The following is a 16,530-nucleotide window of genomic DNA, read 5'->3' as shown; positions in this document are numbered from 1 at the left end:
AAAGTCCTAGTAGCTTCCAAGATAAGTTCTTTGAATTTGCTGTTGGTAACATTATCAGTTGGTCCCACTGTATAGAATTTAAATACTGTCTCAGACCATTGTAGTCGCCTTTACAAAAGCAAAAACCCTTCCCTTTACCCCTGATGGTAGTTACCTCTTTGATTAAATCCCACTTCAGCACACTGTGATCACTGCCACCTAATGGTTCCTTTATTTGCAGATTCTTAATGCATGAAGAATCACTACTGATAATCAGATCAAGTGTATTGCTCCTTGTAGTTGCCTCCCGAACATGCTGATGTAGGAAACAATCATCCAATAAATCCACAAAATCCTTATTAGTGTGTGAGTGACCAACCCACAAATTCCAGTCAATATCTGGGAAATTAAAATCCCCCATTATAAGGGGACTCTCTGATTTACTGGCCTACTCTATTTCCCTGTACAGTTTCTTATTATACTCATCAGAGTCATTAGGTCTATAGCACACTCCTACTCTCAATTTTGATCTCCCGATGCTTATGTCACACCAAACTGACTTGACATACTGTCTGTCGATGTCGACTGGCTTCACTTCCTTGGATTTTGTGTTTCTTAACTAATAGTATAACCCCTCCTCCCTTCCTATCCTGTCTATCCTTTCTGTACACATTGTACTCCCCAAATTCCAGTTCTGCGTTCCTTATATCTGGGTGACACCACGTCTCTGATATCCCAACAATATCTGCCTTTGATGTTTTGAGCAATACCTCAAATTCATCAAATTTATTTACTAAACTCCTAGCATTGGTGTACATGCAAGTATACATGCACCTGTTTCTATTCTTAGCTACACTAACACAACCCATGTGTTTACTTGTACCGCAATGACTCCCAGTAGTCTCTGAAATATCCTGCATCTTGTTTTTCAGGCTTCTGCTCATTTCAATAGAAGCAGTGCAAGAATCACTTTCACCTCTGCCAGTGGCTACTGTTAATCTATTAGTCTTTGTATCCCCCAAGCTAGCAGTTTCCCGACCCACCTAAAAGTGCCTCTATAGCATCAGCAAATATTCTTGCACCCTTTCTATTTAAGTGTCTCCCGTCCCTGTAGAAGCAGTCTCTCCTGTTAACAAATACAGTCCAGGCTGAAAAAAAATCTGTCACTTGAGCCTTGCACGATATTTCCAGGGCCGAATTGATCAACAAGGCTCTCATCATATACTCCCTCTTATCGTGTCTGGGCAGAATTGCAGACACCTCAAATTCAACCCTAATTTACAGCTTTTTTTCTCAACAGTGACCTGTACTTGTTAAGTAATTCTGCCGGTCTTCTACTCTTAATATCATTAGTGCCAACGTGTACAGCTATATCACCTTTTGTGCCCAAGTATAAAGTTATAGAATTCCTTTTGTGCCCTTAAAAGATTATATCCGCTCTACAACATCATCAACCTTTGCCCCTGGCAGACATACCTTGGTCCTGTTCCACCTATCCTTTTTACAAAGCATGTTTCCCGTTTCCCTGACAATAGTCACCAACAACTACTAGTTCCTTTGGGACCAGCGCATTCTGCCTTGGGGTCTGCTGCTGTGTTGCGTGATGACCAAGTGCAAGCTGTGGCATTGGTGTGGGCAGCTGAGAGCTTGATGGGCCCTCTCTTTTAATCCTTCGAGGGCATCCACCCTGTCCTTCAAGCTCTCATATAGACCCATAACAACGCTGAGTTGTTGCCTGATTTCCTTACATCGCGCACGCACACACACACAAAGTATGTGAAGCAAGTAAGAAAAAAAGGATTGTTTCCGAATGTGCTTAAAACTAAAATTATGTTGATTGGTGATAATCTCGGATCCAGTAAAGTGGAGTTTAATGGGCAAAATATCGAAGAAGATCTCGATCCTAAGTAGTCAATATGAATTTGACTACTTAGGATCAAGAATAAATAAAAATAGTGACTGTTCAAATGATGTAAAGAGACGACAGGCATTTGCTAAAATGTTGAACGTTTTGTCACTGAACTGACAAAATTATGGAGAGATCAAGATCTGTTCCTAAAGACGAAACTGAGAATTATTGATACGTTAATTTTTACAGTTTTCACTTATGAATGTGAGGGATGAAATCTGATAAGAGTTGACAGGAAGAATATTGAGGCATTTGAAATGTGAAATATGCAGGAGAATACTGCATATTGTTTACTTGGATTGAAGAACAAATGAATGGGTATTGAATAAAATTGGCAGGCCTAGAGTTCTTTATAGCATCAACAAGAGAAAACTCAAGTTTTTTGATCATGTAGTAAGAATGGAAAGCTTTCTGTTGATAATGGAATGAAAAATTGAGGGGAGGGGGTGTAGAGGAAGACCTGCAATTAGGGAGAAGGATGGGATCAGTAAACTTCTGGGCATGACACTTTGTGATGCTGCTCATAGAGCACATGAATGATGCAGTTGGAGGAATATGTTGGTGGTCATAAGAAAAAGAAGAGCATGTTGCAATAGAAGCAGTATAAAAATCACTTGCACCCCTCCCTGCAGCTTCTATTGATTTATTAGGCTCTATATCACCTACCCAACTATCAGTTTTCTGACCTGTCTGATGGCATTAGCAAATATACTTGCACCTCTTCTACTTCAATATATTACATCCTTTTAGAAGCAGTTTTACCTGTTAACAAGCACAGACCATTCTGCGAAAAATTCTATCATATGAGCCTTGCACTGTCTCTCCAGGGCTGAATTAATTGATAAGGCTGTTATTGTGTACTCTCTCCTATTGTCTGTGCAGAATTGAAGGCTACATTTCAGTCCTTACTCATGATTTTTTCTCATCATCACTCAGTACTTGTTAATTTATTCCTCAGATGTCCTACTCTTAATAATTGCCTAATTTGCACAACAGTATCACCTTTTGTACTCTTAAAACATGATACCTGCTCTACAACAATGTCATCAACTGTTGCCCAACAGGCATATTCTGTTTCTATTCCACCTGTCCATTTTTTACAAAATATTTTCTGTTTTCTGACAGTAGTCAGTTACAGTGGCTATGTATTGTGGGACACCAGTGCATTTTGCTGTGTAGTAGATGCATTGTGTTGCATCCTTTAGCTGTCACAGATAATGTTGTGCAGTCTGACTATATTTATAGTACATGGTTGGCATATATAATTATTTTGAAACTTCTTTTAAAAAAACATTATTTCCACTTTTCAGGAGGTATTCTGGCATTGCCATTTGCCTAGGTAGAGCATAATTTCCTGTTATTGTAAATTTATGTTTAATTCTAATCCATTATATTTTTATTCAGTCTCAGATATAGTATTTAGCATAACTTATATTTGTATATGCAGAAAAGTATATTATTATCGACTTATTTTTCTAGGTTTTAGATGATAGTAAAAAGTGGTGGAAGGCAAGGAACATGCGTGGTCAAGTAGCCCATGTTCCCCATACCATTATAGTTCCATTCCATGCCTCAGCTGATGTATTTAGTAATCCCATATATACCACAAGGAGTCATGAATCATTTTATGGTCCGGCAAGTGTAAGTCTGCTTGTTTATGTAAAATATGACTATTTAAATGTTAAAGCTATCTTATAGTTTTCCATCACCATGTACAATAGTAGTAGTAGTGGCATGTGATGCAAGAAAGCAAGTGTATGAGCTTATGCAGCATCAGCCAAAAAAAAAAAAAAAATCACACCATTCCCTCCAAATGCCTGTCCAGTTTCTCCTTAAATTTATTCAACCTATCAACTTCCACGACAGATGGAAGTTTGTTCCAGCAATTAACCACCCGCTGACTAAAGGCAAATTTCCGCACATCTATTCTACATCTGTCCTTTCTTAGTTTGAATTTATGCCCCCTTAGGTTTGTAATCTGAACAAGTGGAAGGATCCCATCAGAATTCAGCATGCTCAACCCATTCAAGGCCTTATACACCTGAATCAGATCATCGCGCAGGCGCCTAGTCTCCAGCCACTGCAATTTGCAGAACTTAAGCCTCTCTTGGTAAGAGGATCCCTTCATTCCCCTCACCAATCTTGTTGCTCTTTTCTGTACATGCTCAAGTAAATCTACATCCTTCCTCCTAAAATGAGGCCTCCAGACCTGTACGCAGTACTCAAGGCGTGGCCTGACCATTGCTTTATACAGAGGGACAATCACCTCCTTTTCCCTGCTAGCAAAATTCCTATATATCATTGACAAAACCGCATGACCTGCCCTGGCAGCCTGTCTGCATTGCTCAGAAAACTTCATATCTGACTGCACAATTACTCCCAGGTCTTTTTCATTTTCTACCACAGTTGATACATTTCTCTTGGGTTACTTCTACCTATACTTTGCAGTACTTTGCATATGTCAAGGTTAAACTTCAGTTGCCACTTCTTAGCCCATCTGCCCAAATAATCTAGATCCTGTTGCAGTAGCACACTGCCATTACTGTCATTAACAACCCTGCCAACCTTTGTATCATCTGCAAACTTCGACCTTAAGCCTGATATACCTTCATCAATATCATTGATAAATATACAAAACAACAGTGGACCCAACATCAAATCCTGTGGGACTCCACTAATAACATTAGTCCACAAAGAGCAGCACCCATTGATTACCACCCTCTGTCTTCTACCACTTAACCATCCTTTTATCCATTGTAGCAATATATTTGCAGTATCACGAATAGGAATTCGTGATATTGGAAACTTTGGGTTGAAGCAGTGTAGAATTTCAGAATGACATCTTTATTCACAGTGGGTCACTTGTGCATTCATTATATAATACAGTTCTGCATTATATTTATGGTTAGCATATATACAAGGAAGAATCAGAGAGAGTTCTAGAAGTGAATTTGTTAGAAAATATTTGAATTTCAGATATTATTTTATTTTGTATCCTGTATAGAATTTCTTTACAATATGTGGCATTTTGGTTTTTGAATGTATGAAGTTTCTTTTTATTTGTTAACTTTAAGTAATTTTGTATTGCCATTTTTAGAGTGTGGAAAATGGCCAATAAAATTTTGTATGAAGAAATCAGCATGAGACTGTTGAAATGATTGTTGAAGCATACAGTGTATCAAGAGATAGGATCCATGAGTGCAACAGACCTTTCCTCCATATATACTGATACGGAGTGGTTGTTCTTGAAAACCCACTAAATAGTGATGATCTACTGGTTCTCTTTAAGCTCCAAACTTGGGTAAACTCCCCTTCACTATGACAAATCAGTTGTTGATGTTGAAGTCTGGGAGGGGGCCGAATTCAAAAGTCGGCTGGATCAGTACCAGTGTGTACCTTTAGGTTAGGTACCAGTCAGTACCAGTGTGTAGCTTTAGGTGACATTTCCTCCATATATACCAATACAGAGTGTGATCATTCTTGAAAATCCACTAAATAATGATCATCTACTGATTCTCTTTAAGCTCCAAACTTTGGTAAACTCCCCTTCACTATGTCAAAGGAGTTTTTGAGGTTGAAGGCCTGGGGGGGGTTGAATTCAAAGGTCAGCTGGATCAGTACCAATGACGAGAGAGGTAGCAGAAGTAAAAGGCAAAGGAATGGGTTTTAATTTCAGAAAAGGAAATAACGATGCCTTAACTGGGCATCGTAAAACATTAATCACAGATGCCTTGAATGTGTATATTCCATTAAAAAAAATACTCCACGAGGAGAGTTCCAAGTTGGATGAATAGTGAAGTTGCCACATTACTTGAGCAGAAAAAAGGTGGCATGGAAAGGTTACAGAGGAATAAAAAGTACTGAAGCCTATAACAGCTACAAGGTGATGTGTAATAGAGCCACAGAAAAGGTTCGACAGGCAAAGGCAGTTTATGAGAAATCACTAGCAAACAGAGTAAAGAGGGGGGGATAAAGAATTCTTCACATATATAAATGCCAAGAAGAGCAGGACAAACCAGATCGTACCTTTACGTAAGGGAAAGGGGATAGTATTAAATGCCATTGCAGATGAACTCAACAGTTATTTTGCATCGATATTTACAAATGAAAAGCCTTTTGTGGCAATGGGTAATTGTGGGAGCGAAGTTAAAAAATATGTAATTAATGATATTGAAATTTCGCAAGATTATTTAATGAAAAACTTTCGAGCCTACAGACCAGTAAGGCTCCTGGAGTTGATGGAATATACCCTATAATCTTAAGGGAGGCAGCAAGCGAGTGCATTGAACCATTGAGGCTAATTATGCGAGCATCACTAGACTCTGGGGAGATTCCCTTGGATTGGAAAAGTGCAAATGTATCTCCCATACATAAGGGTGGCTCTAAAAGTGAATTTGGAAATTATCGACCTGTCAGTTGGACTTCAGTAGTAGGGAAAATCATGGAGGCAATGATCAAGGGTGGAATTCAGGATCATTTGGATCGAATTGAAATTCTCAAGGATACTCAGCATGGTTTTGTAAAGGGAAAATCATGTTTAACAAATCTGGTTCGCTATTTCGAAAGAGTCACTCACGAGCTGGATTTCGGGAATAATTTCGACATTGTTTATTTAGATTTCAGCAAAGCTTTTGACTCAGTCCCACATGAGCGGTTGCTTTATGAGCTGGAACAGGTTGGAATCACTTGGAAAATTCTTAGATGGATAGAAGGATGGCTTCAGGGCAGGAGGCAGAGGGTTGTGATAAATGGCTATTTTTGATGGTACAGCAAAAGAAAATAGAACTTCATTGCTACATATGGCTGATAATAATATTTTTCTCCTGTATTTTCATATATTTTTCCATGTTTTGCCAAGTACAATAGAACCCGGATAAGAAATTCCCGCATAAGAAGTTTTCCCCTGTACTAGGTTTGGTTTCTGAATCCCCAATTTCAACTCTATATGTTGTAATGTATTATTTTCCCATGTAAGAAGTTTCACAGGTAAAAAGTTTTCCCGCATAAAAAGTTTATGATAAAGAATACAATTATAATGATGTATTTAATATGAAATATTATTATAATGATGTTTTCCCACTTAATACGTGATTTAAATATGGAAATTATTTATTTTTAATATTAAAAAATAATAAACAATATAAACGTTTGGTAATCAAACAAGTTTGTGCCAAACATCATTTTAGTTCGTAGTAAGCCACTGAAGTAGGTGAAATGTCATCTTTTTTGATATACATGTATCTCATATTGCTAATGCCTTCACAACAAGTTGCCCTAATATTGCACTATCTCCAATAAGCAATGCTTCGCCAATGGAGAAGACTAATGTTACTTATTCTCGGCAGACACCACCACCACCCAGGGGTGGTGGTATCCACCGAGAATTTGGCCAAATGTTGCCTATTCAAAGTAGTTCAATATCAGTGCAACTCATTGTGAAGGCATTCACAATATGAGATATAACAGAAACGATACCATTTCACCTAATTTGGTGGCTTGCTACGAACTAACTGATGTTTGGCACTAACTTGTTCGATTAGTGAATTTTCCATAGTCTCAGGCTTTCAGCACTAAAACCTTTTTTAATAGAAACATTTTGATATAATGGCAGTATTAGTATTTAGTATTAGTAATGACTGCATGGTGCAAGAAGGCCTATGGCTTATGGTGCACCGGCCAAAAAAAAATAAAATAAAATAAATAAATAAATAATGATAATTAGTAAAAGAAAAGGAAATTAAACCTATCATCCTATGTGCTTTCCTGACCCGGAGGTACTATCCAGATGACCTTTGAATTTCCCTGAACTGTCAGCCTCTACCACCCATGTAGGCAACTTATTCCAGTAATTTATAACTTGCTGGCTAAAATAAAACTTCCTGCAGTCCAATCTAAACATTTCCCCCGTAACTTGAATTTATGTTTTCGTAAAGGCGACGACGATGGTCTGAGACAGTATTTAAATTCTATACAGTGGGACCAACTGATGATGTTACCAACAGCAAACTCAAAATGGGAAGCATTCAAGGAACTAATCTTGGAGGCTACCAGGCTATACATACCAACTAAGAAATATTGTTCAAGTTTTAGGCCTAAATGGTTGTCAGATGAACTAATGAGACATGTGGCAGAGAAGAAAAATGCATGGGATACATACAAATTAATGGGTGACATGGAAGCCTATGATAGATATAAGTTGGTCTGTAACCAAGTCACAAAGGAGATTAGGCAGGCAAAGGCAGACTACGAAAAATCCTTGGCAAAGGATGCAAAGAAAAACAGAAAAGAGTTCTTTACATACTTGAACTCGAGAAGGAAAGGGATGAATCAGATTGGTCCACTGGATATTGATGGTTCAACAGTTGAGGATCCTGCTCAGGTGGCTAACAATCTAAACGAGTATTTTGCATCTACATTCACGCATGAGGAGTTATTCAGGAAGGAGAATGATGTAGGTAAAGTAAACATTGGCAGTGAGCTGGATGATTTTGTAATAACTGAGAGGAAAGTGGAGGAGAGATTGTTGAGGATAAACATAAAAAAGGCACCTGGAGTGGATGGGATCTATCCAGTTATATTAAAGGAGGCAGCAAAGGAAGTATGCAAACCCCTAGCCATAATTATGAGAGCTTCTTTGGACTCAGGGGAGGTACCCATAGACTGGAGATGTGCAAATGTAACCCCAATTCACAAAGGAGGATCAAAGGCTGACACAAGTAATTATAGACCTGTTAGTTTAACTTCTGTTCCAGGTAAATTAATGGAGGCACTGGTTAAAGAAGCACTGCAGGATCATCTAGACAAGAATTCAGTTATAGCTCAGACGCAGCATGGTTTTGTTAAGGGCAGGTCTTGCCTGACCAATTTGATTGGATACTATGATGTAGTCACAAAAGAACTGGATGCAGGGAATAACTTTGATATTATATATTTGGATCTTAGAAAGGCTTTTGATACTGTTGCACATGGAAGACTGCTGCACAAATTGGAGCAGTGTGGCATTGGAGGCAAATTGCTGCTATGGATAAGGGGATGGTTGAGTGGCAGAAGACAGAGAGTGGTAATCAATGGACACTGCTCAACGTGGACTAATGTTATTAGTGGAGTTCCTCAAGGTTCAGTGTTGGGTCCATTGTTGTTTTCGGTGTTTATGAATGATATTGATGATGGGATATCAAGTTTAATGTCTAAGTTTGCAGATGATACAAAGGTTGGCAGGATTGTTAAGGACACTACTGACACTATGCTGCTGCAACAGGATCTGGAAAGGTTGAACAGATGGGCTGAGAGGTGGCAAATGAAGTTTAACATTGACAAATGTAAAATACTACATATGGGAAACAGTAACCCCCGAGCAATGTATCAACTCTGCGGTACTACACTGACAGTGGTGGAGAATGAAAAGGACCTGGGGGTAATTGTGCAGGCAGACATGAAGTTCTCTGAGCAGTGCTGACGAGCTGCAAGAGTAGCTCATGGTGTCTTGTCAATGATATACAGGAATTTTTCTAGCAGGGATAAGGAGGTGATTATTCCCTTGTATAAGGCAATGGTTAGGCCACATCTTGAGTACTGTATACAGGTCTGGAGGCCTCATTTCAAGAAGGATGTAGAGCTGCTGGAACGGGTACAGAGAAGGGCAACAAGATTAGTAAATGGAACAAAGGGTTGCTCTTACGAAGAAAGGCTTAAATTTTGCAAATTACAGAGTCTGGAGACTAGGCACCGGCGAGGTGATCTGATAGAGGTGTATAAGGCTTTGAATGGTTTGAGCATGCTCAATGCCAATGGGATTCTTCATCTTTCTCAGAATAATCACCTCAGAGGGCATAAATTCAAATTGAGGAAGGACGGATGTCGGATAGATGTGCGGAAATTTGCCTTTGGCCAGCGGGTGGTTGGTTGGTGGAACCGACTTCCATCACTTGTTGTTGAAGTTGATAGCCTAAAAAATTTAAAGCTCAACTGGACAGGTATTTCGAACGAACGGCGGGGTGAAATGGGAGAGGGTTTTTTTTTTTTTTTTTTTTTGGCTGATGCTGAATAAGCTTGCTTTCTTGCATCATATGCCTCTACTAATGCTAATGTTATCCCCCCTAGTTCTAGCATCATTTATAACCTTGAAAATTTTGTCCTCATTAATTTTACGGATGCCTCTCAGAGCCTTTAAACACCCCAATCAAATCTCGTCTAAGGTGTCTAGTTTCCAAACTCTGCAACCCACATATTCGAAGTCTTCTTCATAAGGATCCCCTTTTGCTGATCTCACCAGGCGAGTTACCCGTCTTTGCACCCTTTCAAGGCGCCTCCGTAGCCAGGTGGGCAGGAGTACTGTGCTCCTGCCTACTTGATTAGACCAGGGTTCGAGCCTGTGAGCCACCAAATATGGAGAATGCGCAAAGGTCAGGGAATGACCACTGCATATCCCCGTGCAGATATGGCCTTAGTTGCTAATGCTCCTAAAGAAAAACAAGCAAAGCACTCTTTCAAGAAGCTCGATGTCTTTCTTTAGGTGCGGTCTCCATACTTGAACACAGAATTCCAACAAAAGTCTAACAAAAGCCTTATATAATGGGATTATCATGTCCCTATCTCTACTTGCAAAAGTTCGATTTGTCATTAATTGGACACCATGGGCCTTCCTTGCAACCTGTTTACAATGCTCAGAGAATTTCATGTCTGAACGAATCGTGACACCCAGTACTGGGTTTAGTTGAACTCCACCAATGAATAATTTATTTTGGGATTACTGTTTCCCAGGTGTAATACCTTACATTTTGTTGGATTAAAGCATAGCTGCCATTTTTCAGACCATTCCTGAAGCCTATCTAGGTCTCTCTGCAGAAGCTCAGCTTGAGAGTAATCATTAAATACTCTTCCAATTTTAACATCATCTGCAAATTTAGACATCAAGCCCTCTATCCCTTCATCGATATTGTTTATAAAAATTAAAAACAACAGTGGTACTAATACTGATCCTTGGGGAACCCCACTTCTTACATCAACCCAATCTGAGGAATAGCCATTTATCACAATCTGCCTCCTGCCTTGAAGCCATCCTGCTATCTATCTGAGGACTTTTCCAGTGATTCCAACCTGTTCCAGCTTATAAAGCAACCGCTCATGTGGGACTGAGTCAAGCACTTCCTAATTCATTTCACAAATATACGTGGTCTCAATTCTAACCTCAACGATGTCCATTTCCACTTTCTTTGACTTCCTCTCTTTGCACCTTGACTTTCTCCAGTCCAACTTTCCTAACAGTGAGGTAATTTTCCTTGGTGATTTTAATGTTCACAACTCCAGCTGTCTTCCGATTTATAGTCACACCGACCCAGCAGGTCGAGATGCTGAGGCTTTTCTGATTAGTAATGACCAGCACAGATACAGCCAATACGCTTGATCTTTTTCTCACAAACAACCCTTCTAAGTACACGTTCGAAGTGAGAGGTCCTTTAGGCACTTCAGATCACTACTTGGTGATTGTCTCTTCTCCAATGGAACCTTTATCTCATGGCTATTCCCAACCTCGTGTTGTTTGGCATTACAAGAATGCAAAATGGGATGACCTGTGAGATTTCTTTTCCTTGGTCGGATTACTGTTTCAAAACTTCTGATGTCACCGTTTGCTCAGATCGTGTCAGTGAAATTATCCTTGCAGGAATGGAATCCCTTATCCCACACTCCACTTTAATATCTCGTCCTTTATCTAAACTTTGGTTTTCCAATAAATGTGCTAAGGCTGTTCAAGAGAAGAATGTTGCATATCGTAATTGGCTTGTTTCTAATTCTTCAGTTTCATTTTCTGCCTACACCAAAGCTCGCAACAATTGTAAAGCAGTTATTAATCAGTCCAAACTAGAGTTTGAACAGGCTAAGAGTAGAAAACTTGCTTCTTGCCCTAATGGTAGCCAAGCATTCTGGTCTCTTGCCAAAGCTATTGGGCGCAACTTTTGCCCATCTCTGCTCCCACCTCTGTCCAAACCAGATAGTTCTGTTGTCACTTCAACCAAGGATAAAGCTGATCTGCTAGCATCCCATTTCTCTTCCAGCTCATGTATTAATGGTCTTGGTAAAACACCTCCCACCATTCCCAACACGCTCCATTCAATGCCTCCTGTGGTATTCCGTCAAAAGGATATCAGAAGGATTTTGATGAATCTTGATGCTAAGAAAGCTCCAGGTCCTGATGGTATTTCTCCACTTGTTCTCGAAACCTGTGCTCCTGAACTTACTCCTATTTTTTGCCGCCTTTTTTCACTTTCTTATTACAAAGGTATTTTTTCTTCTGCTTGGAAATTTGCTCATATCCAGCCAGTTCCTAAGAAGGGTGACAAATCCCTCCCATCCAATTATCGTCCCATTGCAATTAGTTCTATTCTTTCTAAAGTAATGGAGAAATCAATTAACCGCCAACTCTTAAACTACCTAGAAACCTTCTGTCTGATCAATTCCGTCAGTGTCGATCCACTGGTGATATTCTGGCTTATGTTGTTACCCATTTATGGACTAATTCAATGGAAAAGTTTGGTGAAACACAACTAGTTGCTCTTGACATCGCAAAGGATTTTGATCATGTTTGGCATAAAGGTCTTCTAAACAAGCTTTCATCTTATGGTTTGCCAACTGTTTTTTGTAATTGGTTATCCGGTTTTCTCTCCAATCGCTCACTAAAGGTGATGGTAGATGGCTCTCTGTCTTGTAACTTCTCCACTAATGCCGGTGTCCCCCCAGGTTCAGTTCTTTTCCCCACTCTTTTCCTCTTGTATATCAATGACCTTCCACTGACTGGAAATCCTATCCATAGTTTTGCCGATGTTAGCACATTGCATTTTGCCTTCCATTTTAAGAAACCTTGCCCTGCTCAATCAGCTTCAACTTGTTGAAAATCTGTTACCAATTCCTTAAATGCCGATCTTCAGGTAATTCTCTAGTGGGGCAAAGACAACTTAGTTGATTTCAACCCTTCTAAAACTCAGTCTTGTCTTATATCTCGCAAAAAGGATTCTTCTGCTCCTATGCTTATCTTTAGTGACTCTCCGATTTCTAGGCAAAATGATATATCTCTTTTGGGATTAACTCTCTTTTGATATATCTCTTTTGGGATTACCCTGACTTCTAATCTCTCTTGGCACAAGCACATTACAAATATTGTTTCCTCTGCATCTAAAAAACTTGGTTTTCTCCTTCGCTCTCGCCTTTAATTTTCTTCCAAACAGCTGCTCACTGTATAAATCGCAAATCCGCCCTGCCATGGAATATTGTTCCCACATCTTGGGTGGGTGCCTCCAAAACCTCTCTCAGGCTTTTAGATTCCATTCAGAAGAGGGCAGTTAGATTAATTAATGATTCATCTCTAACAGAGTCTCTCCACTCACTGTCTCATAGACTTACTGTTTCTGCTACATGCCTCTTCTACAGATACTTCCATGGGCACTGTTCTTCTGAATTGGCTTCTATAATTCCTGCTCTCTCTTTCAAAACAGTCCGAACACGTGCCGCCACCAGCCAACATCCATTTACTGTCCAACTTCAAACCCACAGAACCAACTTTTTATCTTCCTCATTTATTCATTCAACTGCCGTTTTCTGGAACAACCTTCCTTCATAAGTATTTCCTGAAAATTACAATCTACAGTAGTTCAAGTCCAATGTCAACAAATAGCTTCTTTCGTCTTCTCAACCTCCAACCCAAGCACGGTACTAAGTACTATAGGTTCTAATACCTCTCGTGTTTGGGGTTCACATAAAAAAAAAAAAAAAAAAAGCCTTGCTGAAACCTAAATAAACAATGTTGAAATATTCCTTAAATCCAGCTCGTGAGTGACCCTTTCAAAATAGCGAACCAGATTTGTTAAACATGATTTTCCCTTTACAAAACCATGCTGAGTATTCTTGAGAATTTTAATTTGATCCAAATGATCCTGAATTCCACCCTTGATCATTGCCTCCATGATTTTTTCCCTACCACTGAAGTCAGACTGACAGGTCGATAATTCCCACTACACTCTTAGAGCCACCCTTATGTATGGGGGAGATAAATTGGCACTTTTCCAATCCAAGGGAATCTCCCCAGAGTCATATGGCAAAGTGACTTATTGCAATTGTTTTCATCAATATCCATAATTGGATACTTAGACCGTGTTAAGGTCTGATAGTTGTGAACAGTTCTGTCTCAGTGGATTGTTGCTGTGTCTTATTGTAATTGTGACGTTTTAAGATATGTTGAAACTCCAAAGGAGCTCATTCTTCCAACTTGGCAATGAGTTTAATGAACAGAATGTTAAGCAACTAGAAGCCCTCATTTGAGTGAGTAAAAATGTTTCCCATAGGCAGAGTAAAATATTTATAAATTCTGAAATTGTACTTAAAATGATTTTTAACTTATGTATGTGTATCTTTTCATTTTTATTTGTGTAGTTAATATTTCATACCCTTAGGTCATTTTCCCTTTTAAGAAGTTTTCCTGCGTAAGAATTGTAAACCTCCAGTCCTTTGGAAAACTCCTTATCCGAGTTCTACTGTATTTTCATTTTTTAACCATATTGCTTTTCTCTGTCTTTGTATAGCACATCCTGTTTTATGCACCAGTTTCTCTTGTTTATAACTGTATGACTGGTGGAAACACCATTGACAGAATACTGATCTCTTAAATATATTTATAGTTAGTACAAAATAACTGCTTGTTTAGGGAGTTATACCTGTTTGTTTAACCTGCTTGTTTGGAGAGAAGCCTTAGCTGTCTTACATAGAAGACTTATCAGAGACATTCTTCCAAGCATGGCAGCTATGGCTTGCTACTCGAGAGCAAAAACGTCTGTTGGAACTGATATTCAGGTTACACTTGTGAATCAAGTGAACCAGATTTCAATGAAGTCTGGATTTCTATAACCAAATCTTCTGCCTGTACCTTCATATTGGAGGACCGTTAGTAATCCTGGTTATACTTGCCCATCTGCAAGGTCTGAACTACCTAGTATACTGTCAGTCAATGGTTCTCAACCTTCTGCCTCTTGTCTTTTACCTACCACCTCAAGAACCATTGGTCCATAGTAAAAAAAAAAAAAAAGCCCTGCTTTTTTTTTCTAATTGATGTTTTTCTACATTTATAAGTAATAAGGATTACTATAATGATTGATAGATATTTTTAAGGATTTAATAATTGTAATAATAACTTAAAATGTTGCATAAATAATTAATGAAAAGCAAGTGGCAAATTTCAATTTTTTTATTAATGAGAAACCTGTGGTTGTGCCTTATTGATAAGAATATCAATTCTTGTAAGGCAAGGAAGTCAAAGTGCAGGCTCAAGTTGGAATTTTTTTTTTTTTGCCATAGTTTTCACAGTTACATGGCAGAGAAACCATATAAAATAGATATGTTGAAGAAAACGGTACAAGTTTCTTAACATTTTTCTCCTCCCTGAGTTATCCATATTCTTGTTTAATTTTAAACCAAAACGTTTCCAAAGGTAGACTCTTAAATAAAGCTTTCAACATTGCATCACTTGCTTATTCAACAAGGCTGGCTGTCTTGCTTCGAAACTAAATGTGACAGCTTATCTGTTTCCCATTCAAAATGAATGAATCGATCTGGTACCCACAAAAAACCAATACTAGCATCATTTTTTGATATAACATACTTATTAACAGGGCATTTACAGTTTATCTAAATGCTCAGAAACAAGCTTGGCAATATTGTTAATGCTAGACCTTTTGTTAACAACTTCCTGAAAAACAGCGAAACAGATGCATTATCAGTTCCTTTCTTTGAGTACCCATACTGAATGTATCTTTCATTGTACTCTCTTTTAATGGTCCTTTTCTATCACTTCTCTGCTGGAATCCCTCCCTTCAGAGCTCGTTGTTTCCAAAGAGATGAATCTAATTCTTTTAAGTCCTTCATTACTCAGTTTGATTGTGAGGGTAAAAAATGAAAGTATAAAGTAATTAGTGAAAATGAAATTGGATTTACAGATTTAATTCTAATGAAAATTACTGCCCCATTCAAAATTAAGGCGTATTCGACCATAGAAAAATTCTGAGCCACTCCAGATTATATTGAGTCTGCTGACGAGCCAGACATGTTCAAAGCTGCTAAGTGGATTTTCCTTATTTATTGATTTGAAATTATTGTTTTTCAAAAACTTTTGATTTAAATTTAGTAGTATAGCATTATTTTGTGATTTTCTGATTAATCTGGTGTATTTATTCTTTACTCGGCCTTGTAATTGCATAAAAGTATCGGTAAGGATATCAAATCCACATGTTACAAGGTGCAGCTCCACTGAACGAGAAGTTTTTTAGCCATATTTAGCCACTTTATTGACCATTTTTTTACATCAAATTATTTTCTATAAGTAGCTTATAGACTTAGTCTGGATCATTAGTTTATTCTGAATTGAGACAGCGAGATTTGGAAGTTAATTAATACTTAAGTGTCCGTAGATTTACCGTTCGTAACTTGCCACCTTTGTTAGACGATACATTATATTCCGAACTAGATAGCGTTAGTATAGTATAATATTGTCAATTAATCAGTAAAATCTATTAAACTTGTTAAACTTTGTTGTCAGTTAAATTGTACTTTTAACTAAATATATATAATGACTTAGATTACAAACGCAACATAATTAATTAATA

The 16,530-nt window shown here is 38.3% G+C and overlaps 1 protein-coding gene across 4 annotated transcripts in view; it reads left to right on the top strand.

Moving 5' to 3' along the window:
• Positions 1–16,530, top strand: part of LOC150077632 (epidermal growth factor receptor kinase substrate 8-like) — a 432,910-nt gene that overhangs the window by 407,016 nt on the left and 9,364 nt on the right. For all 4 annotated transcript variants that reach the window (XM_090384186.1, XM_090384185.1, XM_090384188.1 and 1 more), the window contains one exon: positions 3,368–3,529. In XM_090384186.1, the coding sequence (XP_090240312.1) occupies positions 3,368–3,529 (162 nt within the window). The remainder of the gene's footprint in view (positions 1–3,367; positions 3,530–16,530) is intronic.

Source organism: Mastigoproctus giganteus, chromosome 11 (genome assembly GCF_048544385.1).
Source record: "Mastigoproctus giganteus isolate SK-2022 chromosome 11, ASM4854438v1, whole genome shotgun sequence".
In the NCBI taxonomy this organism is placed as follows: domain Eukaryota; kingdom Metazoa; phylum Arthropoda; class Arachnida; order Uropygi; family Thelyphonidae; genus Mastigoproctus; species Mastigoproctus giganteus.
The sequence above is the reverse complement of the archived record's forward strand: the minus strand, read 5'-3'. Positions and strand labels throughout refer to the sequence as shown.